This window comes from Dermochelys coriacea, chromosome 12, assembly GCF_009764565.3.
Source record: "Dermochelys coriacea isolate rDerCor1 chromosome 12, rDerCor1.pri.v4, whole genome shotgun sequence".
NCBI classification, from domain to species: domain Eukaryota; kingdom Metazoa; phylum Chordata; order Testudines; family Dermochelyidae; genus Dermochelys; species Dermochelys coriacea.
The window spans coordinates 6,093,717-6,117,666 of NC_050079.1; the positions used below are offsets into that span (position 1 = coordinate 6,093,717).

At 45.3% G+C, this 23,950-nt stretch overlaps 1 protein-coding gene across 4 annotated transcripts in view; it reads left to right on the forward strand.

The window, feature by feature from the left end:
• Positions 1-23,950, forward strand: part of RANBP10 (RAN binding protein 10) — a 170,115-nt gene that overhangs the window by 11,754 nt on the left and 134,411 nt on the right. For 2 of the 4 annotated variants that reach the window (XM_038368100.2, XM_038368101.2), the window contains exon 3: positions 21,176-21,228. The exons of 1 other annotated variant lie outside the window; for it this stretch is intronic. In XM_038368100.2, coding sequence (XP_038224028.1) covers positions 21,176-21,228 — 53 coding nt within the window. Of the gene's footprint in view, positions 1-20,543; positions 20,566-21,175; positions 21,229-23,950 lie in introns of those variants that run through there. One more of the 4 variants, XM_038368102.2, reaches the window with a different exon arrangement.

Genomic DNA, 23,950 nt, shown 5'->3' on the forward strand with positions numbered 1-23,950 from the left:
GCTTCTTGTTAGCTGATGAAACTGGTTGAACCATTAATGTACATGGGACAAAACCGTTTTTAGCAACATTAGTGTGATTGGGACCATGCTTTGTTAGTCTACAGGACAAATAGGGTAACAATTGCACTCATCTGGTCTACAATCAAAATGAATAAGCAGTGAATGAATGTGGTTTGCAGTCACCAATGTCTGGAGTACTTAATCATAAAATCATAGAAATGTAGGGCTGGAAAGGTACCTCAGGAGATCATGTAGTCCATTGGATCATATAGTCCACTCCTACATTGAAGCAGGACTAAGTATTATCTAGACCATGTCTGACAAGTGTTTTTTTTAAAGAAAAGGTTAGACAACCTCTGAAGACGGAGATTCCACCATCTCCTTAAGTAACTTGTTTCAGTGCTTAACTACCCTACAGTGGGATCCCTCCCCTCTCCAAACCTTGGTTCACTTGTAGTCATCCTGGATGGGATATTGTGAAATTCCCACCATTTTCCTGCCTATCTCATCTTCTCCTCACCTGGCATTATGAAGTGTTTAATTTTTATCTGTGGTGAACTAAATTGGGATTTTCCTTTGAGCCAGGCAATGGTGAGTCTAAAGTACTGGTTATAGAGCAGTGCAGTTTTTATTCCACAGTGTCATGTTGCTCTAAGACCCACTATATTCAGCTATAGACGAGTGTCAAGTGTTTTCAAGGCCACTATCTCATGAACTATAGGTGCCCAAAACATTTTATACAGCTAGGAAGCTGAAGTGCCTTGTTTTTTAATGGGATAGGCATGCCTCAAGCATTGAAAGGATGATAGGGTTCAGGTCTTAAAATAATGCCATTCTGATTGCCATCTTTTTCCTTACTTAAGTCTGACCTGATTTTAGCATCTAACTCAAACGGCAAGAACTAGAACCCAAAGCCTTATGCCCTACGAACAACATGAGGTCCCATCATTCTAATGATATAAAACATTAATCTCTGATTCTAGCTATTTGTGAGATCTGGAGCTAAAATCCTGTTCGGACTCAGTTGGTGGTGAGAAAGCAAGTTAATTGGAAGGACAGGATTTTAGGGTCTAGTAATTTATTTGTGAAGGAGTGTAAATGCTTTCAGGACCCAATAAGCTTTCCACACACTAATCTAGTTCAGACTTGGAACAATTTACGAAAGATTGTGGTAGATTCTTTGTCACTGGCTATTTTTAAACCAAGATTTTTTTAAAAAGATCTGCTCTTGTTCAAACGGGAATTATTATGGAGAAGTTCTCTGGCCTGCATTGTACAGGAGGTCAGACTAAATCGTCCCAGTGGTCCCGTCTAGCCTAGGAATCTATGAATAAGAAAAGGAACCCTTGTATAAGTTAATTTTTATTGCTCAAAGACCAGTTCTATGCATTCACCTGCTTCCCTGGTCCTCACTGGCCTGTATAATAAAATATGAAACCCAGGAATTATTGTTGCATGACAACGCTACCATTAATCGACCGCACAACCAGAGCATGCCATAGCCTTACTAAAGGTGGTGGCCTGCAAAACAAGCTAACCCATGGCGAATGCAGTCTGTGTTCTGATTCCTCTTTACTTGCATGTAAGTGTTCTCGTTCTAGGAGTACAGCCTGATGTTCAGGCCTGTAACTTTGCCTCTTGAAATTGATGTGATTTGTAATAAATGTCCAGTGTGTTGGTGTGGCACTCTCAAAAAGAAATGGGTGCCCCTGGCCTGCAGCAAGTAGACAATTGACATGTGCTTGCAACGTTCACCTTCTGCCTCCATTTCCCTCTTTAAAATGGGGCTGAGCCTTGTCTACCTCATTGGGGTTGAGGCTTTTTTAGCATTTGTAAAGCACCGTGGGGAGGAAGGTGCTAAATTATCGCTTATCAAGGTGAAAATCTCATTTTCAAGCTTCTCAGAGAATTTCAAACACAAAGGGGCAGAGATTATTTGTAATTTGTAGTATCTGGAGTTGTCTGAGAACCAGGGGGAAAGCACGTGTTCCTTTGTGACTGAATTAATCTGTGCTCCCCTATGGTTTTATTTACTTATGGTAGCACCCAGTGTGTGCTGAGCGCTTTCCAATTACACAAGGTGCATGTGGCTCCTTAGAGACTAACAAATTTATTAGAGCATAAACTTGCTTATGCTCTAATAAATTTGTTAGTCTCTAAGGTGCCACAAGTACTCCTTTTCTTTTTGCGAATACAGACTAACATGGCTGCTACTCTGAAACAAGGTGCATGGTCTCTCCTCCAAGGAGCTCATATTCTAAGAATACCAGAAGTCATGCGTTTTGCCAGTGAGGGTGTAAATACATTGCCTTACTATTGCTGCATCCCCGCCAGCCTAGGTTTACTTCCTATGTATGTTTAACTGTGACAGCAGACTGAAATTAGTGGAATTTCAGGATGTACCAGGTACACTTAGCATTACAGGGCAGGTTTGTTTTTTGCAGGGCAGGCTGTCTTCCTGTGCTCACATGAAGTTCTCTGAGTAGCTTATCCTGAATGAATGCTATGGCTAGTCTGTGAAAGCCATTAGGCTGTAGGTGGTGGGTGAGCTATTAATACAAGAACTGGGATTTGTGTAACTTTATATCCATATATATATATATATATATATATATATATATATATATATATATATATATATATATATACAGCATGTGGTGTTTGTAATGCACTTAGAAGCCTGCAAATGAAAATAACTGAATCTTGTAACATCCCCAGCAGTGTCTTTTCTAAAAGAATCTGAATTGTCAGTCTTTCCTCTCCTGTACCTGTGAGGGGTCAGTGCCAATTGGCAGATGAGGGCCTCTCTGTGCTCTCTGACGTCGTGAGAAGCTGTTTGTCTGTACTGATATCTTGGTCTTTGGCAGGTTCCCCAGGGACTCATGCTGGCACTACAGGAAAGCCTTTCAGCTGCTGAGGTTGCCTGTCCCAGGATAGACTTCTCCCTTCTTCTGGGGGCCATTTTGCTTTGACTCACCTAGAAGAGCTAGGTTTCAGAGTAGCAGCCGTGTTAGTCTGTATTCGCAAAAGAAAAGGAGTACTTGTGGCACCTTAGAGACTAACACATTTATTTGAGCATAAGCTTTCGTGAGCTTATGCTCAAATAAATGTGTTAGTCTCTAAGGTGCCACAAGTACTTTTTTTCTAGAAGAGCTAGAAAGTGGTCACTTGTAGTAGTTGGAGACTGAAATCTATAAGGCAGGTTTTAGAGGTTTAAACAGTGCTTTGGGTGTTGGGACTCCAGAATCCTATTCTGGCTCTACCCTGGACTCATTAGCTTTGGATGAGCACTTCAGAGGGCAGGTCTGAGTGGGGGAATGGCATCATCTCCAAAGGGCGTATAATTTTACCTTTTGGGGTTTGTCAGGCTTAATAAATGTAGAATACCTGGAATCTTAGCGGAAAGGTGCTGTAGAAGAGCAAGTTATCTTCTATGAAGTCTTCAAGTCTCTTTCATAAGGCACATTTGCATCTAGTTAGCCGGAACAGATAGGCTACATGACCCACTATGGAGCTCTTCCCATTCAAATTGTTCTGTGCCATTAAAATGTGTGGTGGTATTGAGGTGGTTAGAATGCTATGGTGTTAGACCGGTATGTTAAATTGAGTTAATGTGTTGTCTTAAGCAACAACTGAGAATATATCTTTAGTATCTGGCTGTTCCCTTTGTGGGCATTTATTCGTTCAGTCTGACTGGCAGACTGAGAGGTTTAGGACTATGCTGCAGGTCAGGATTGAAGTTCAGCCGCAAAATTGTAGGGTTGGTGGTGGCTGTGTGAGTCCTCCAAGAACAAGAGGTGCTGTGGGTCCGGATGTAGGTACATTGACAGAGCTGTGTGCACATTCCCTTCTGACACTTTACAGTGACTGAAACACTGAGTAATTTAGTCTAATACTTTTCATAAACTCAGTCGCAATTTCCTTCCTTAAAAAAAAAACACACAAAAGCATTGATTGGGAGCTCCTTGGGGTCAGAAGCATGATTTGCTAGTACCGGCACCCGCATGATAGTGTCTCAGTCCTACTTGCATCCGATGAAGTGAGCTGTAGCTCACGAAAGCTTATGCTCTAATAAATTTGTTAGTCTCTAAGGTGCCACAAGTCCTACTTGGTGGCCTTTGGGCACTTCTGGAAAACAAATCAAAATTCTTAGGCAGGGGTGCAATGAGGAGTGAGGGGTTGCTGTGGTATCTGCACAGATAACTGAGGCAACAGTCACATCTTCATCTGTTCTGGTTGAATCATTGGCTTATTTCTTTGAGTGCGTTTCTGGGTTGTTTTCTTCTTTAGAGGATGGTTTATTTATGAAGTGAGTGGCAGCATGATCCAAGCTTATTAGGGTAGGACTCTTCCAAATCACTCTCGAGCCTGTTGTTGAGATGGCCCTTCCTTGAGTCTTAAGCCTGGCCTCTTAGGGCATGGCTACGCTTCACTTAGACAATTGTGGCTGTCACATGCCAGCTGGCTTGGGCCAAGGGGCTGTTTAATTGTGGTGTAGACATTTGGGCTTGGGCTATAGCCTGGGTTCTAGGACCCTACAAGGTGGGAGGGTCCCAGAACTCAGGCCACGGCCCAAGCCTGAATCTCGGTCAGCAATTAAACAGTCCCTTGGCCTGTGTCAGCTGGCAGCCCTCGGTATCTAATTGCAGTGTAGACATACCCTTAGTCATGACTAAGGTGCATGTCTTCTGTGGCTGGGATGGTAGCTTTAAAGAGTGCAGACCTCCCCTTAGTATCGCTCCAGCCCACTGCCAGTTTAAGCATCTAAAAACTTCCTTGTTGAGCTCCAAAAGTGTGCCGCAGTGTGATTCTCTTTATCCCTCCTGGGCTGCTTTTACCAACACTCCTGCTAGCCACAGTTCCCCCTCCTATGGTCTTTCAAGGACCCCCAGGAGGGGAGGCCAGTTCATGAGTGGAGTGCCCTGTGTACTCTAGCTAGCTGGACCAGAAATCTGCATGTGCCCTGGTTTTGGAGTTCTCAGCTATGGTGAACTAAAAGTTCTGTGGCAGATACAGGTACTCCAGCAGTAGTGTTTTTAGTGAATTAAATATGAAATTTAATACAAACTGTAAAGTATCCCTGTTCTAACTGAATATCAGGACAACAAAGTTTTCTTTGTTTCAGATTTTTGGACGGCTGGAGGTTTAGGACTTTTAGCTCTCAGGAAGTCGAACAGTTCTGGTTTTTGGCACTTGGAGACAGATTGAGACTTGGAGATGGCATTTTCTTTACCTCTTCATTTTGAGTACGGCACAGGCAACATTAAATTTTAGAGTAGATAGGTCTTGAAATTAGTTTTCCCCACCTGGTATCTGTCATCTTATCCAGCTGTGATAGATCAGCAGGTTAGCTGTATTCTGCTGAAATGATCAGCAGTGAAATAGGTGACAGGGTCAACATTTTGAATATAACTCTTAGGGTACGACTACAGTACGAAATTATTTCTAAATTATTCTATTGGAATTTTTGGAAGCTATTTTATACATTGTCTTCTGTGTCCCCACTAAAGCATGTGAATTCAGCGGATTGCGTCCACAGTATCAAAACTAGCATCGAATGTCGGAGCGGTACACTGTGGGTTAAGCTCCCAGCGCATAATGGGGCAAAAACATCCTCGCAGGTGTTTCTGGGTGTGTCATCAGAAAGCTACAATCGTTTTGCACCTTTTTGGCGTGCAGATGCCATACTGCTTTCAGCAGACGGTGCACCTCTGCTCTCCTGCTACTATGAATCCACCTCTCCAACTCAACTCTGCTCGGCCATCATGAACCGAGCAGCACAGCTTCCGCCGCCAACTCTGCTCTCCCACTATTGCCACGCTTCCAAACTTCTCCTTGTTGTCTGTCCTGGGCTCCCACCTCCATGAAAGCTACAGAAGACAACCATTTTCTGCTGTTGTTTGGCTACTATGAACCGAACAGCACAGCTTCTGCTGCCACTCTGCTCTCCTACGTTTCGTGCCCTTTTTCCAGGATTAGCCATGGACCCCGATCTCCGCTGCAGTTTTGACCATTGTAAATACCTCGCACATTATCCAGCAGTATGTGCAGTACCTGCAAAACCGGGTGAGGAAGCAACGACAGCGCGATTACTATAGTGATGAGGACATGGACACAGACGGCACGGCATGTGGCGATTGGGAGATCATGGTGGTGTTTGGCCAGGTTCATGCTGTGGAACGCCGATTCTGGGCCCGGGAAACAAGCGCAGACTGGTGGGACCGCATAGTGTTGCAGATATGGGATGATTCCCAGTGGCTGAGAAACTTGCGTATGTGTAGGGCCACTTTCATGGAACTTTGTGACTGCCCTGCCCTGAAGCGCAAAGACACCAAAATGAGAGCAGCCCTCACAGTTGAGAAGTGAGTGGCCATAGCACTGTGGAAGCTTGCAACGCCCAACTGCTACCGGTCAGTCGTGAATCAGTTTGGAGTGGGGAAATCTACTTTGGGGGCTGCTGTGCTGCAAGTAGCCAATGCAATCATTGACCAGCTGCTATCAAGGATAGTGACTTTGGGAAATGTGCAGACCATTGTGGATGGCTTTAATGCGCTGGGGTTCCCTAACTGCGGCAGGGCGATAGACGGAACACATATCCCTATCTTGGTCCCGGAACACCGGGGTGGCCAGTACATAAACCGGAAGGGGTACTTTTCCATGGTGCTGCAAGCATTGGTGGATCACAAGGGACGTTTCACCGATGTCAGAGTGGGATGACCGGGAAAGGTGCATGACGTTTGCATCTTCAGGAACTCTGGTCTGTTTGAACAGCTGCAGGAAGGAACTTACTTCCCGGACCAGAAAATTACTGTTGCGGATATTGAAATGCCTATAGTTATCCTCGGGGGACCCAGCCTACCCCTTAATTCCATGGCTCATGAAGCTGTACACAGGCACCCTGGACAGTAGTAAGGAGCAGTTCAACTATAGGCTGAGCAAGTGCAGAATGGTGGTACAATGTGCGTTTGGACGTTTGAAAGCGCGCTGGCGCAGTTTACTGACTCGGTTAGATCTCAGCACAACCAATACTCCAATTGTAATTGCTGTTTGTTGTGTGCTCCACAATATCTGTAAGAGTAAGGGGGAGACGTCTGTGGTGGGTTGGGAGGTTGAGGCAACTTGCCTGGCGACCAGTTTTGCACAGCCAGAGAACAGGGCGATTAGAAGAGCGCAGCAGGGCACGCTGCACATCAGAGAAGCTTTGAAAGCCAGTTTCATGACTGGCCAGGGTATGGTGTGAGAGTTATGTTTGTTTCTCTTAGTTACCCGCCCCCTATATATATGTGTGTGTGTAATATATACACACACAAAGGAAATAAAGTCACAATTGTTTAAAAACCGTTCTTTATTATTTGTTGCACAAAACAGTGAGAAAAATCAGAAGCTAGACGGGGGGATATTGGGTTAAGGGGGTGGAGGAGGAGGGCAGGACAAGTCCAGAAACCAAATCAAAAATTTAGGATATGACAGCTTTCTGCTGCTTGTGCTATTCTCTGGGGTTGACTGTGTGGGTCCCTGTAGCTTTCCCCCTCCTCCCCCCGTGTTCTTGGGCGCCTGGGTGAGTATGCTATGGAACTTGAGGAGGAGGGAGAGCGGTTATTCAGGGGCTGCAGCGGCAGTCTGTGGTCTTGCTGCCTTTCCCGCATTAGATCCACCATACAACGTAGCATGTCAGTTTGCTCCCCCATGAGCTTGACCATAGCATCCTTCCTGCTCTCATCGCGCATGTCCCTCCTCTCTTCATATTCATGTAACGCTTTACACGACTCCGCAATTGTTTGCCTCCATGCATTCAACTGGGCCCTATCAGTGCAGGAGGACTGCATGAGCTCGACAAACATGTCGTCCTGAGTTTGTTTTTTCTGCCTTCTAATCTGGACCAGCCTCTGGGATGGAGTAGATAGGGGGCGCATTGAAATATTCACACCTGCTGCGGGAGGAGAAAAAGGGAGGGTAGTATTTTAAAAGATGCATTTTAGAGAACAAAGGGGACGCTGTTTCTCAGTGAAACAGGCAATTCATAGTACATAGCACGTGTTCTTTCTGTACACGGTCTAATTTTGCCTCTTATACTGAAGTGCCTGCCACTTTGGTGTGAGTAAGCCATCACATGCGGCCAGGCAACAGAATTCATCTTGCAGGCAGCCTGCGGGCTCTCTGGGATGATCGCTTCACACAACAACCTCCCCACCATACACACCCCCCACCCACTGTGGGCTCCAATGAGGCTCTGAGCAGGGATGAGCCCTTTAAACTAAATGTGAACAGCCTAGAGCGTCTGGGTTCCCCCCCACCGCGTGGCTCTGATCAAGCTCTCACTCACCAGAAGTGCCTTCTCCAGGGTTTTGGTCCAGGAGCATGCTTTGGGAGTGGGGGGAAGCTATTGGCTCCAGCGTTAAGAATAGTTCCTGGCTAGGGGAGAAAACTTGCTACCTGTGCATTGTCGTCCTCCTCCTCCTCTTATTTGTCCTCCAAAAACTCATCCTCCTCGCTCCGTGCTACTCCCCCCTTGCAGGTGTCCACGGACAGTGGTGGGGTAGTGGTGTCATCACCCCTCATAATTGCATGCAGCTCACGGTAGAAGTGGCATGTATGGGGCTGTGACCCAGAGTACCTGTTTGCCTTCCTGGCTTTTTGGTATGCTTGCCTGAGCTCCTTGATTTTTGTACGACACTGTTCTGTGTCCCTGGAGTAGCCTCTTTCCGTCATGGCCCTGGAGACTTAGCATACATATTTGCGTTTCTTTTTTTGGAATGTAGTTCTGCCATGTCAGATTCGTCTCCCCAGCATGCAATGAGATCCAGTACTTCCCGTTCAGACCATGCTGAAGCTTGTCTGCGAATCCAGGACTGCACGGTTGCCTGTGATGGTGGACTGTGCTGATAGTCGCCTATGCTGATGGTGACCAAACAGGAAATTCAAAAGTTCCCGGGGCCTTTACTGCCTAGCTGGCTAGTGCATCGGAGTTCAGGGCGTTGTCCAGAGCGGTCACAAAGGAGCATTCTGGAATAGCTCCCAGAGGCCAATATAGTCGTATTGCGTCCACTGTAGCTGTAACCTAGAACTGCGATCTCAATTTTAGCACTACTCTACTTGCCGAGGTGGAGTACAGAAATCTGAGTAAAGAGCCCTTTAAATAAAAAAAACAACTGGTTTAGTCGTGTGGACGGAATCAGTTTTATTTCGAGGTAACTCGGCTAATTCCAAAATACTGTACTGTATTTGCGTACTGTAGACCAGGCCTTAGGCTGCAGGGTTAATATCCATAGAGATGAAAAGAGGCAGTTTGCACATCTTAGATGTGTTTCAGGTTATGTGCAAACTCAAGCAGCTTTGTATTGGTTATATTTAGTTTATTTTGTCTATTATCTTTGCAACTATAAGGCCTAGAAGCTTAAACTTTTATTAGAATTTAGAATCTGGAGCACAGATCTGTAAAGAAAATGGTACCAGAATGTCTTCCTTGTTCAAGCCATTTATGTGAGTGCAAAGTCAATAGTCAGAACTGCTAGTGGTGAAACAGACAAACTGTCAGTAAAGGTGGAAGTGCATCAGGGATTAGCATTGAGTCCTTTCTTGTTTGTTCTTGTCCTGCATACCCCACAAGGAACATATAGATGGAGACATCTTGGTGCATATTGTCTGCAGATTATATCATTCTATGCAGTGAGGAGAAAACTCATCTAGAAATGGATATTGATGAAGGGAGAGATGTGTTGGAGAAACATAGGCAGAGGAAAAAGAATAGATGGTATGTATTTGAATAATGTGAAAACTGAAGAAATATCCTTGAAACTAATGAGTAGAGAGTACTGAAAACAAAGGTTCAGGTATCTGGGTTCCAGAATCTGGGGAAACGGAGGATGAAATTAGAGCTAGGATAATAAACGCAGGGCTCAAATGGTAAGAGGTAAGTAATTTGTTAGTCTCTAAGGTGCCACAAGTACTCCTTTTCTTTTTTGCGAATACAGACTAACACAGCTGCTACTCTGAAACCTATGAAGTGATGGTTCATCTAGTTTTAATGTATGGTACTGAGTGGGTAATAAGAAAAACATCAACAAATGATTGGTTCCACAGAAATGCGAATGTTCAGATGGATGAGTGGTTTAAGCAAGAAAGACCATATGAGGAATATGTGTGTTAGAAATGTGCTTAACTACATAAATGAAAAATAAGGGAGCACAGGCTCAGATGGTTTGGTCATGTAAAGTGCACTCCTGGCAACTATGAGGTAAGAGTCCAAGAGATCTAGACTGAAGGAAAAAGACAGAGACTAACCCAAGAAGTGGTCGGATGTCTTAAAGGAAGACATGTTAGCATGTGGAGCGATAGAGGCTATGGCATCGAATAGAGCAGTTTAGTAGGAGAGGACATAGAGTGGACCCCATTTGATGGAATTAATACATGGAGAGAGGAGGAATCACCTCAGTTATGTGACAGTTTAAGCAAAAGGATAATTATTTGGCCAAGGTGCCACAAGTACTCCTTTTCTTTTTGCGAATACAGACTAACACGGCTGCTACTCTGAAACCTGTCATTTATGCCAGGGGTTCTCAACCTTTTTCTTTGAGGCCCTTCAAGTCCACGGCCCGGCATGTGCATCGTTTTCTGCATATAAAGCCAGGGCTGGCATTAGGGGGTAGCAAGCAGGGCAGTTGCCTGGGGCCACTTATGACAGGGCCCCTGCAAAGATAAATTGCTCAAGCTTTGGCTTCAGGGCCCCAGGCTTCAGCCCCATGCAATAGGGCTTTGGCTTTCTGCCCCAGGCCCAAGCAAGTCTAACACTGGCCTTGCTTGGAGGACCCCCTGAAATCTGCTTATTTACCACTTATTTATTATGAACCACTTATTTACGTTGTACGTGTTGTGATGAGAGTTTCCATACTGTCAGACATCTAGACTTAATCTTAACTTTGAATGTCTTGGCCTCCTAATACTTGGTTTTTGTAAAACTACAAGCTTACAACCTAACTCAGCTTTTTGTCTAGGATATATCCGTGATGTATTTTCTTGATCTTGCATATATCAATATGATTTTAATATCTTTTGAATAGTCAAATAACAGTTGTTCAAGCCACTTTATTCACTTAAACTAGAAACAAAGAGGTAAGATTGTTTGGGGCAGAAAAGGGGGAGGTGGGCTCTTCAGTGACAAGCGAAGGAGCTGCAGGAATCATTCAGGGGCAGTCCCTAGGGTTGAGGGAGGCCATAGCAGGGGCTGCATTACAGGGATCTCTGCCCTGCCATCACATCTTGGGCCCTGTAAATCCTGGAAATGGCCTTGCACTCTGTATTGGCTATGTTGTAATAAAACGCTATCCTACCAAATACCTTGTCATAAATGAAAAGTTATGGCAGAAAGCATAACTATTCAGTCACTAGCCTTTACTTGGAGATACTGATAGCTCTACATGTGGCAGAGTGAAGCGTTGAAGTTTTAATATATTGTGCTAGAATAACTGCTCCCTCCCCCCCCCAGTATAAAAGCTGGGAACATATTAAAACTGGAATGATTTTGAAAGGTTTCTGACTAAGATTTTACAGAAAGTTAAATCTAGATCCCTTCTGTAAGTGAGTCTGGGAAGTCAATAGCTTGGTTTTCTTATGATGAAATATGTCCCCAGTTAAGGCTACATTTAAAAATAAGATTTCAGAGTAGCAGCCATTTTAGTCTGTATTCGCAAAAAGAAAAGTACTTGTGGCACCTTTAGCGACTAACATTTATTTGAGCATAAGCTTTCGTCAGCGACAGCATCCAATGAAGTGAGCTGTAGCTCACAAAAGCTTATGCTCAATAAATTTGTTAGTCTCTAAGGTGCCACAATACTTCTTTTTTTTAAAATAAAGTTGAACTTTGGTGTTGTGACCAGTGCCTGGATTTTTTATGTAAGTGATTAAAAACTCTAGGGCTTCCATAGCACATCACTGATGTACCTCAGTAGCGATGTTTCTTACGCCACATTTGCTTGCCCTTCAGTGTTGCAGTGACAAGAGTTTGACGAGAAAGATGAATGAATAGTAGGAAAGGCAACAAAGGAGTGGCTGCTTAAGATTCCCCTAATGTAATTGGGGCATCGACTTAATTAGCCCCAATTGAGCTGCTTCTGTCTTAATGCTCCTGTAAAAATTCTAGTTTAGGCCACTGTATTGTGCTAGTTCTAATGTACGACGCCACTTTCCCTATGCATAGACACCCACTGTGGGTGGATTTGGAGTCTGCTGTCTGCCTGCTGAAGCAAGACAGCGTTTTTGAATATGACAGACTTCTACAAAATCCTTAGTAGTCATGAGTGGTTGCAATAACCCAGTATTTGGGATGCTACAGAATTTGGGTGTTCAGGAATTCAATAAACTTTGTAAAAGATCAGACTTCTTTTGTGCTCAGTATTCTCTCCCAACCAGGACACTTCAGGACAAATATCTGCTTACCTCAACTTCCTTTTGGTTTCCTCTGTAAAATAAACTCTCGGTTCTAGGTGCACTTCCCTTTCTCTGTCCATTACATTTCATACTGCAGTCCATCCTCATACTCCAATATGGGCATCAACAATGGAATGTATTCCTTCTTACAAAAAATATACCCAATAGAAAATATACTTGGTTAGGGCTCTGATTAATAATAAACAAACACTATTCCAGTGTACTGGGTGATAATCTTATGTAGTCACAGTATTATTATGAAAATGTTTAGATGGCAGTGGTTTGGGAGCAGATGCTATTTCAGCCTATATCCTACTCAGACTTTGTAGCCATAATACGCACTTGGTACAGCTCCAACAGAGATAGCAGTGGTGGTATCCTAGTGGTAGATGGAGCTTGGGCATAGCTACTGTGTCACCTAACCCTGATCAGTAATACTTAACATACTTCAACATGAGTGGCAGTAGTGTTGTTGCTGTTAATCTGTGATAGCACTTGCTCTGTGCTAGGAGCTTTCTAAGCACTTGAGGACTGTCCTTCTCCAAGGAGCTCTCGCCAGTCGGAACTCTACTCTCTTCAACTTGCTCAGAGTCCGGGGAGGATGTTGAAATGTGCACATCTTCTTCTTTTTTTTTTTTTTTTAATACACCTAACTTCTGCCCTTCCTTAAATGAGTTTCCATTTGGAAGAACTGTCTCTCTTCCTTGGTTAATATTTGCCCAACCTGTGTAGTAACCCCATGGCATTTAAGCCAAATATATCTGTGCTGTAATACAGGGTTATTATGTGTCTGTGAGGACTTTGTAATTGATAACATCTGGAATTCATGAGCCAACCCTGTGTCCTTTCCTCTGTATTATTCTTTGCTGTCATTCGTGCCAAGCCAGGCACTAGGTAATATTTAGTGAAATAATGGAACCATAATCATCCAGCATTGTGAGGTGCCTGTTATGCTACTGCTGATCTTGGCTTTTTACCATCCCACGGGAATGATTGCATGATGTTCATTCTCTCGGAGGCAGTGAATAAACACTGAATTCATAATTAATATATAGCACAGCTACAGTTTAATTTGTGTGTTGCCCCACAGAGCTGCAATTTGCTCCCTGTAACTAGGTTAAATTAATTTTTGGCTATTAGTGGACATATATTAATCTGACTTGCAAGTCTCTGTTAAGCAGGATACCCAAGTATTTCATCTTGTAGAAGGCGATGCAGCCTTGTTCTTTGGATGCCCTTTCCAGTGAATGACCTGGTAGGACATGGGTATGTCCAACCGAGGTAGGGAAATTCATTAGGTGGCAGGATTTCTTTGGGTACTCTGGTCAGCAGTGAAATAGGTATGATTGCAGGAATGGTGGTACTGTTTAGGAAGGAACAATCAATTGCACACATACAAAATGGGAAATGACTGCCTAGGAAGGAGTTCTGCAGAAAGGGATCTGGGAGTTGTAGTGGATCACAAGTTAAATATAAGTCAACAGTGTAACGCTGTTGTAAAAAAAGCGAACATCATTCTGGGATGTATTAGCAGGAGTGTGGTAAGCAAGACACGAGAAGTAATTCTTTTGCTCTACTACGCTCTGATTAGGCCTCAGATGAGTATTGTGTCCAGTTCTGGACACCACATTTCAGAAAGGATGTGGACAAATTGGAGAAAGTCCAGAGAAGAGCAACAAAAATGATTAAAGGTCTAGAAAACATGACCTATTAGGGAAGATGAAAAAATTGGGTTTTTAGTCTGGAAAAGAGAAGACTGAGAGGGGACATAAAAGTTTTCATGTATATAAAAGGTTTTTACAAGGAGGAGGGAGGAAATATTGTTTTTCTTAACCTCTGAGGATAGGACAAGAAGCAATGGGCTTAAATTGCAGCAAGGGAGGTTTAGGTTGGACGTTAGGAAAAACTTCCTTACTGTCAGGGTGGTTAAACACTGGAATAAATTGCCTAGGTTGTGGAACCTCCATCATTGGAGATTTTTAAGAGCAGGTTGGACAAACACCTGTCAGGGATAGTCTAGATCAATGCTTCTCAAGCTATCTGATGGGGGGGACCGGCAATTTTTTTTTTCTAATGTGCACGCAGACCAGCAGCCGATGGCTCACGGACCGGCACTGGTCCACAGACCACCACTTTGAGTAGCACTGGTCTAGATAATACTTAGTCCTGCCATGAGTTCAGGGGACTGGACTAGATGACCTCTCGAGGTCCCTTCCAGTTCTGTGATTCTATGTTTGGGGAAGCAAACACCTTTCCCTGAATTAAAGCTGGCAGGGGAAGTTGAGGTGACCTTGGTACTATTGTTTTTCACTGCAGGCTTGCCAGGATAAATCACAACATTGTTGAATCTGTTTGAAGCCAGAAGGGTTAGAAACTCCACCCTTTAAAATGAAAACTTGTGTTCTGCAGGCTTCTGTAAAAATGTGCAGGAAGACATTTAAACCCCTGTATTTTTGATGTCCTGTGCTAGGGGAAGCCTAGGAGTTGTGAACAGCGGAAACTTAATCAAATCTTATTGCCCTTTCTCTTACCTTAGGGGCGTATCAAGTGCTTAGAGTATGTCAGTGTGGGCCCCACTGTAGATGCGCATGCACGCAAGATGGGATTTTGTTTGAATAGCAGATTGTGTCAGGGGCATGCACCCTGTGCTGTCTCATGCTCCCTAGAGAGGGTGTGGTTGTGACCATCCATCGGTTCCCTCATACTGTCTGAGACAGTCGCCAGCAAGCGTCCAGTATGTGTCTCTTTTCAGAGACCCTAAATTGAGTCTTTCAGCTAGCTTAGTGAAGAAATCTTATCTTCACACTTCAATCTAAAGGGCATTCCTGAAAAAAAAAATCAGTTCACTTCCCCCTGTACGTTTTGTGCCAACCTCCACCCCTTATGGCGGAATCCAGACCCTAGAGTTTAAACCCTTCCTGACCTGTGACAGGCTTATCCTCAGCAAGGATAGATATGGCTAATGCCTCTCTCCCTAAGGGAGAGCCATATCCCAATACATGTTCTAGGGCAAGTCCTTTCTCTCCAGGACCTGCAGGTCCAGGAACGCTCGTTTCAAGCTAACTCTGCTTGAGCAATCTTGTGTGAGTCACTTGTAACTGTCACCTCTGGTTTCTAACCAGTGTGAGGTCGCATATCAACCAACATCTGCCCTCACTCCCTTGAGTACACATCACGCTCCAGGATCAGGCAGTGGTAAGAAGGTGAAGAGGCCTACAGAGTTGGCACAGACAGTATTGACACTGACCACCTTAATGTTAGTGAAGCACACAAGACCTCGCTATTGACCACCCTGGTACAGACAGCCCCAGTACCTGTTTCAGCTGCCTCAATGATGGCACCTCAGGCTGTCACTCCCCAAATGAAAGAGGTTCTTTATAGACAGCCCAACATGGGTGGACCCACTCTGAAGATCATCAACTACTTATTGCACTTAAAGTAGACCAGCCTTTTGTTCAGCTCTATTTCAAGGCCCATCTCACAGTGATCCCAGCTTGCTATCCACCTGTACGGTTATGCTCAGACTCTTCTTACCCCAGGGTATCAGAGTTTCTCAAAGGGTTATTACAGGTTATTCACCATTCAGAGAATCAACTCCTGCCTGAGACCTCAATACAGTCCTCCTGAGGCTCAAGGAGCCTCCGTTCAAACCTCTGTCAGTCTGCTCCATACATCACCTCACTCTGCAGTGTGGCCTTCCTAGTGGCTATCACTTCAGCCAACAGAGTGTGAGCTTCAGGCATTTGCGGCCAAACTCCCCATACAATATTCCATAGGGACAAGGTGATGCAACCAAAGCTCATTCATAAAGTAGTTTCAGAACTTCAGCTGAACCACCCAATCAATCTGCCTGTCAGCTTCCTGAGGCCACCCTCGGCACTGAGAGAAACACTGCACCCACTAGATCGGGGTGGGCAAACTTTTTGGCTTGAGGGCCACATTGAGGTTGTGAAACTATATGGAGGGCCGGGTAGGGAAGGCTGTGCCTCCCCAAACAGCCTTGTCCCCGCCCCCTATCCATACCCTCCCACTTCCTGCCCCTGACTGCCCCCCTCAGAACCTCCGACCCATCTAACCCTTCCTGCTCCTTGTCCCTGACGGCCCCTACCAAGACCCCCTGCCCCTAACCGCCCCACCCCCCTGACAGGCTCCCAAGGACTCCCATGCCTATCCAACCCCCCTATTCCCCATTCCCATCCCCTGACCCCCCCACCCTCCCGAACCTCGGCACCATCTAGCCTCCCCCTGCTCCATGTCCCTTGACTGTCCCAACCCCTATCCACACCCCCATCCAATCCCCCCGTCCCCTGACTGCCCCGTCCCACCCAACCGCCCCCTGCTCCTTGTCCTCTAACTGCCCCCCCGGAACTCCCTGCCCCTTATCCAATTGCCCTGCTCCCCGCCCCCTTACCATGCAGCTCAGAGTGGCAGGAGCTCACAGCCACGCTGGCGCGCTGCCCAGCAGGAGCGGTGGGCCAGAGCACTGGCGGAGCGGCGAGGTGAAGCTGCAGGGGGACACCGCAGGGGAGGGGCTGGGGGCTAGCCTCCAGGGCCAGGCAGGCTGCTCCCGTGGGCCGGATGTGACCCACCTCTGCACTAGATGTATTCAGGACTTCATTATATTGACAGGATCAAACTATTCAGGCTTGCCCTCTCTATTTCTCGCCACAGCCGTGCATCTAAAGCAGGGGTGGGCAGACTTTTTGGCCCGAGGGTCACATCGGGGTTTCAAAACGGTATGGATGGCTGGGTAGGGAAGGCTGTGCCTCCGCAAACAGCCTGGCCCCCCACCCCCATCTACTCCCTCCCACTTCCTGCCACTCTCAGAACCCCCGACCCATCAACCTCTCCTGTCCCCTTACTGCCCTGACGCCTATCCACACCCCCGCTCCTAAGCCCCCCTGGACCGCATCCCTGGCTTCTTGTCCCCTGACCGCCCCCTCCTGGGACCCCCACCCCAACTGCCCCCCCAGGATCCCACCCCCATCCAACCCCCCCGTTCCCTGTCACCTGACTGCCCCAACCCCTGCCCACACCCCTGCCCTCTGACAGGCCCCCCGGGACCCCCAACCCATCCAGCCCCCCCCACTCCTTGTCCCCTGACTGCCCCCTCCTGGACCTTCGTCCCTAACTGCTCCCCCAGGACCCACTGACCTCCAGGGACTCTACCCACTATCCAACCCCTCCACTTGCTGTCTCCTGACCCGCCCTGAACCTCTGCCCCATCCACCCCCCTCCCCGGTGTCCCTTGACTGCCCCCCGGGACCTCCTCCCCCTTACCCAACTCCTCCTGCCCCCTTACCATGCTGGCGGCAGGACAGGCTTATTGGAAAGCCTGGGAGGTGGGCGGGCGCAAGCCGCGCTGCTTGTGTGGCGGTGCAGGAGGGGCGGGGGGACTAGTCTTCCCGGCTGGGATCTCGGGCAGGGCAGGATGGTCCCACGGGCCGTAGTTTGCCAACCTTTAGATCAGAGGTGATCTCATCAGAAAGGATATGGAAATAGATAACCCAGTGTGTCTCACTGTTACCAGCTGGCTGGTGGACAGTCCCACCAAGCATCCCTGCTCACTCTCCTAGAACACAAGCAATGGTTTCCGCCCGCTTCAGGAGCGTGCCAGTATCAGTCTTTAAGGTGGCAACCGGAGTGTCCCACTGAATTTTGTCAAACACATGCCTAGATTTAGCTGCAAAGTCAGATGTCAAGTTCAGGAGAGCAGTACTACAATGATGGTTCAGCTCATGCAGCTGAAACTGCTCATTCCCACTATCCCGGGAGGATACTGCTTGCCAGCCCTCTACAGCAGGGTCCACACTGACATGTACTCAAAGAAGAGAGAATGATTACTTACCCTATGGTAACTGTGGTTCAGGATGTACTGAATGTGGATCCTACAACCTGCCCTCCATCCCTGCTTTTCAGAGTCCCCAGCTACCTTGGGCTTTGAATTGCAGCTGCTCTGCTCTTGATGCCCTCACATAGGAGCATGAGGGGGCACAGGCTTGTGCTGCCCTGACAGACACATCTATTAAAAAGTCCGTCTCCCATATATGAGGCATATGTGCACCCACAGTGGGATCCACACTGACAACACCTCAGAGAACCACAATGAGGCCAGGTCTACACTAAAATGTTAGTCAACCTAGCCACATCACTCAGGGTTGTGAAAAAGCCCCGCCCCTTGGCATGTAGATAAATCCACCTAATCCCCAATGTAGACAGCGGTAGGTCGGCAGAAGAATTCTTCCATCAATATAGCTACCATCTCTTAGGGAGGTGGATTAACTGTGCCAAAAGGAGAACCCCTCATGTCAGTATAGGTAGGGTCTACACTGAAGCATTATGGTGGTGCAGTTGTGCTGCTGTTGCATTTCAAGTGTAGACAAGCCGTAACTGCAGGGCAAGTAACTGTTCTTTTCTGGAGCCCAGTTTAAACCTGAGAATTAACTGGAGTTTGCAGGGCTCACTGAGATGCTACTTAAACATTTTTTACTATGGAGTCCAGACAAGGGTGGAGGCTGTTAGCACTCATTCAGTTTGGAGAGCCGTAAAGGACAGAGGGCTAATTCTGGTAATCACTGACATTTTATTAGAAGGGAAGCGTATTTGTACTGCTCTGTTTTCTTGGGGGGGAGGGGGGGGGAAGTATGTTAACCTATTGCGAAGCCTGCCAACTACTCTGAGGAGCCAGGCTGAGACTGCCAGTGCAGCTGTGCACTTGGAATAAAAGAATTGGTATGGACCATTCCATTAGCTCAGGGATGGGCAAACTTCTTGGCTCGAGGGCCACATCTGGGTTGAAACTGTATGGAGGGCTGGGTAGGGAAGGCTGTGTCTCCCCAACAGCCTGGGAGGTCATGCAGCAGGGCTTCCACATTTAGCTCATGGTGAGGGATGAATGAACAAAATAATTGCAGTTTAGAAATCCCTCAGATAAAACTTTAGGCACGTGAGGGAGTTCCCACCTCAGCCTTTTCCAGGTTTGAAGTATCTAGATAGCCCTGCTGCAGTCTTAGCTAGCCACTGTGATAGCACCAATAGCCCACTGTATTTTCCACTGAATGCGTCCGATGAAGTGAGCTGTAGCTCACGAAAGCTTATGCTCAAATAAATTTGTTATCCTCTAAGGTGCCACAAGTACTCCTTTTCTTTTAGCACCAATATAGTAATATACATCTGAGTGTTTTCAATACACTGATGGGCTTTACACAGTGCCACTGTTTGAATTCATAAGAACATAAGAATAGCCATACGGGTTCAGTCCAATGGTCTATATAGCCCAGTATTCTGTCTTCCAAAAGTGGGGATACTTCAGAGGGAATGAACGGAACATAGCAATTATCAAGTGATCCATCCCCTATTGTCCAGTCCCAGCATCTGGCAGTTTGAGGTTTAGTGGCACCCAGAGCATGGGCTTGCATCCCTGACCATCTTGGCTAATAGCCAATGATGGACCTGTCCTCCATGAACTTGGCATAAAAATCTAAATTGTGTGAGAGATTTGGAGTTGGAAGTTTAGTTGTCTTAGCTACAACTGATTAATCACACTTGTACTCTGATATCCTGATTTAGATTTAGCAGTTTTTCTCCCTTCCTCTTCAAATTCCAGTTGTGTGGTGAAGATGTAACTACTCTTGTTCAAGGCAGTCTATTAAGTGGTGCATGCTAGATAAAGGTGGAAAGACTTAAGTGATAAATGCTCCGTTACCAGCCTTATGTATGTGTGATATTTGGTCCCTCTAACCTACATGGGGTAGAAGAATACCTGAGGGATAAGGTCATATCTATATTAGGAAACTTGTACTGGTGCAATCAAACAGATTTAAAATTGATCTAATTGAACTGGTGCATACCTTCAAGGTACACTCATTTGAACTGAGTAAAACTTCCCTTAACTCAGTTTAGCTTAACTTGGTAAGTTTCCAAAGTAAACAAGGTTTAAACTGATTTGAGTGAGTCTACGTTAGTAGTTTGCACTGGTATAACTAGATACAGTCATGCAACTTTGCTAATATAGACCAGACCTAAGACTTCAGGAGGACACTGTTAGCTCTGCTCCCCATTATGGGGGGATTGAAGCAGACAGCCCTAGAAGCAGAGCCCCTGGCAGGAATCCCTTTTGACTGTGGTGTGGATTTATATTGGGTAAGGATCAGTAGCCAATATGTTGAGTTGCTTAGAATTATCTGATGCTTAAATCTTGTTCGCTCTCTTGTCAGCTGCTTGTAAGTCATCACCTTATCTTGATGCAGGAAAACCAGGGGGCTAGCTGCTCTGATTACTGTGAGGTTCTAGAGTAGCAGCCGTGTTAGTCTGTATTCGCAAAAAGAAAAGGAGGACTTGTGGCACCTTAGAGACTAGCAAATTTATTTGAGCATAAGCTTTCGTGAGCTACAGCTCACTTCATCAGAATGCATCCGATGAAGTGAGCTGTAGCTCACGAAAGCTTATGCTCAAATAAATTTGTTAGTCTCTAAGGTGCCACAAGTACTCCTTTTCTTTTTGTGAGGTTCTAGTTCTAGTTTTCATACCAATTAGGAGCTGTAGGAATGTAGCTGCAGTTGGAGAGCAGAGAGGCATCAGTTCCCATGACTGATTAAGGCATTTTCTCTTTGATTCCAGAAACTAATAAATGTACTGAGGGAAGTCTCCAGTGAAACACTAATTTAAAATGGTTTCCTGTATTTCTGGAGGGGAGAATCTCATGTGACTTGACCATTCTGCGTTTAACTAACAGAATTTTGTTTGTTTGAAGGTACATGGGAATAGGACTCTCAGCCCAAGGAGTCAACATGAACAGACTTCCCGGTGAGTCATGTTAAGAATTGTTTGTATGCAGTGTATTAATCTTTGCAGTGAAATCATGAGATTCTCAGAAAAACATGGTCTGTTTCCTCTTCATGACGTTAGCTGTTTGGAGAATGTTACATCTGAGCTATGGATGTGTTTGCATTTTTTAGGGCTTATCTTTCCAGTCCATGACTGTAAAGCTCTTACTTATTGGTGTGGAACTCCTGGCTGTATGTGGGATTCCTGTCTTAAAATGAGTTGGCACTGAATGTGCACATCAAGTTTGAACTCTTTTCTGCTGTTGTAAGGCTACTCCACGGAAAGTTTGTGTATTATTACACCACCACCCCCTGAGCTTGGGAGCATTTGCTACTGAGCTGCTGCCAATTATTATATCGCCTCCTTACTCTTCAGCATTACTTTTTAATGTAAGATCGTTGAGTTAGTGAGAGTTTTCTTTCTTTAAAAGATGTCAGAGTAAGACGATATTGTAAATGATTTTTAATAAACAGGAAGGCATTCGCTTTTAGACCTTGGGTCCTGGTGACCCAGTTCTTTCAGCTGACTGACATTAGAATGTTTCCGTGTTTCTGTGGGTGGGGGAGAAGGGAGATAGAAGAATAAAAGGGAAGAGAATAGGTGATCAGAGGTGGAGGGAGAAGGATTTTTTTTTAATTTTGTTTGTTTACATTAGTGGGACAAATGGATTAGGATACATCTGATTAAGATACACCAATTGGTTGATCTGGTGGTCTATAGTTGAAGTACACCTAGAAAAGGAGAGGCAAGTGATGCAGGTAAACTCCAGATTATCTGAATGGTTCAGGCGGGCAGTGGCTCTCAACCTTTCCAGACGACTGTACCCCTTCAAGTAGTCTGATTTGTCTTGCATACCCCCAAGTTTCACCTCATGTAAAAACTACTTGCTCACAAAACCAGACCTAAAAATGCAAAAGTGTCACAGCACACTATTAGTGAAACATTGATGACTTTCTCATTTTTACCATATAATTATAAAATAAATCAATTGGAATATAAATATTGTACTTACATTTCAGTGTATAGTATACAGAGCAGTATAAACAAGTCATTGTATGAAATTTTAGTTTGTACTGACTTCGCTAGTGCTTTTTATGTAGCCTGTTGTAAAATGAGGCAAATATCTAGATGAGTTGATGTACCCCTGGAAGATCTCTCTGTACCCCCAGGGGTACATGTATCCCATAATGAGAACAGGGGACAAAACTCTGACAAATTTCTGAAAAGTGCAATTCTCATTTAAGTGGATGCTTCCACATTTCAGATGATCTGAGTTGAGGACAGCTGCATTTGCCTGGACACGTATTGTCTATGAGATTGGCCTCTTTTATGTTACTTGTTTGTAGTATTTTTCTAGTTTGGTAGGATCTTTATCAGAGGTTAGAAATAGCCAATTTTTTCCCAGAGAAGGAAGTGGGAAATAAAGCAGTATATAATTAAGTCCCAGCATAACAGCCAAAAAGCCCTTCAAGGGAAGGAAATCTTAATGTGTTCAAAGTCTAGGGGAAAAAGTCTGTTGCAGTAACTGGAATGCACAGACTGAAACTAATGTATCCAAAGCATACAAGAGAAGTCAGAATGATCAGCAATGGTACAATAAACCTTAACAAACTGTCTCATTCCCAGGTGGATAATGCCTGTGAATTGACTGCTTATGAAGGACTTTTCCCATCTTCTAGGAAAGCTACTGTGGGAAATCAATGAAAATCTCCTGCAGCAGGGGGATGGGACATGTAAGGACTCTGTACTGACCCTTGACTCCTCTTCCTCCTGTCACAAGATCGTACTGATTTGTAGCATAGCGGTCAGTCAGTTCTCAACCAAACCCTCTGACTCTGAACTAGAAAGAGAGATGGCTGGATGGGGTGCACATCTGAGGCCTTTGGATGGGAAATCTGTATGCAGCCAGAGGCTCCTAAGGTGCGAAAGATATAGGCTGGTGGCAGAATAGAGCTGGGGAGAATCTGGTTAGCACATTGTGCGAGGCGTTGGGAAGAAGGAACAATCAGCAGTTGTGAAGAGGGACTGAGGAGGAAAATTTGACTATATTTCTCCAGCATTCTAAGGGTTGAGAGTGAAGTCAAAAGCAAGAGAACATTTTTATCTAATCTCAAGCCTAATATTTGCTCTGAGCATCATGTTTATCTTAAAAGTATCACAGGCCATTAGAACATATAACCATTTATGTGTTTTACAGCTCTACAAGTTAAGTTAGAAAAGCAGCTACCGAGGCTTGCCCTGCAGACCAGCACTGCTGTGATCTGTATGTAGCAGCACTGGCAGTCAGCTGGGCCTTGGAGTGGTGCATGCCTACGTGTGCGTGCCTTCCAGTGACTCCTTTCAGCTAAGCAAAGAGTGGGGCTACAGAGGTCTGAACCCTTCCTACGCCACATGGTCATTACGATGAGCAAAAGTTCAGAGTCACACATTGCCAAAAGAAGCAGCTACTGGGTTTCTCTAGTAGCAATCCTTCTCCCAGGACTTTCAAATCATACCTGTGTATTGGAAGGACCAGGTGTTTGAGGCATTGTAATGGTTCCTTTTTGGATTATATGTGGGACCCATGTAGTCTGTGGTTCTGGAATTTCCTGTAGATTCCCACCCCTTTCTGCAGAACCGTTTCAGGCTTTCAATTAATTGTTTTTCTCACCTGTTTGGTTGCAAAGAGAACCTAACAAACATGAACCAAGTGCAAAGTGAT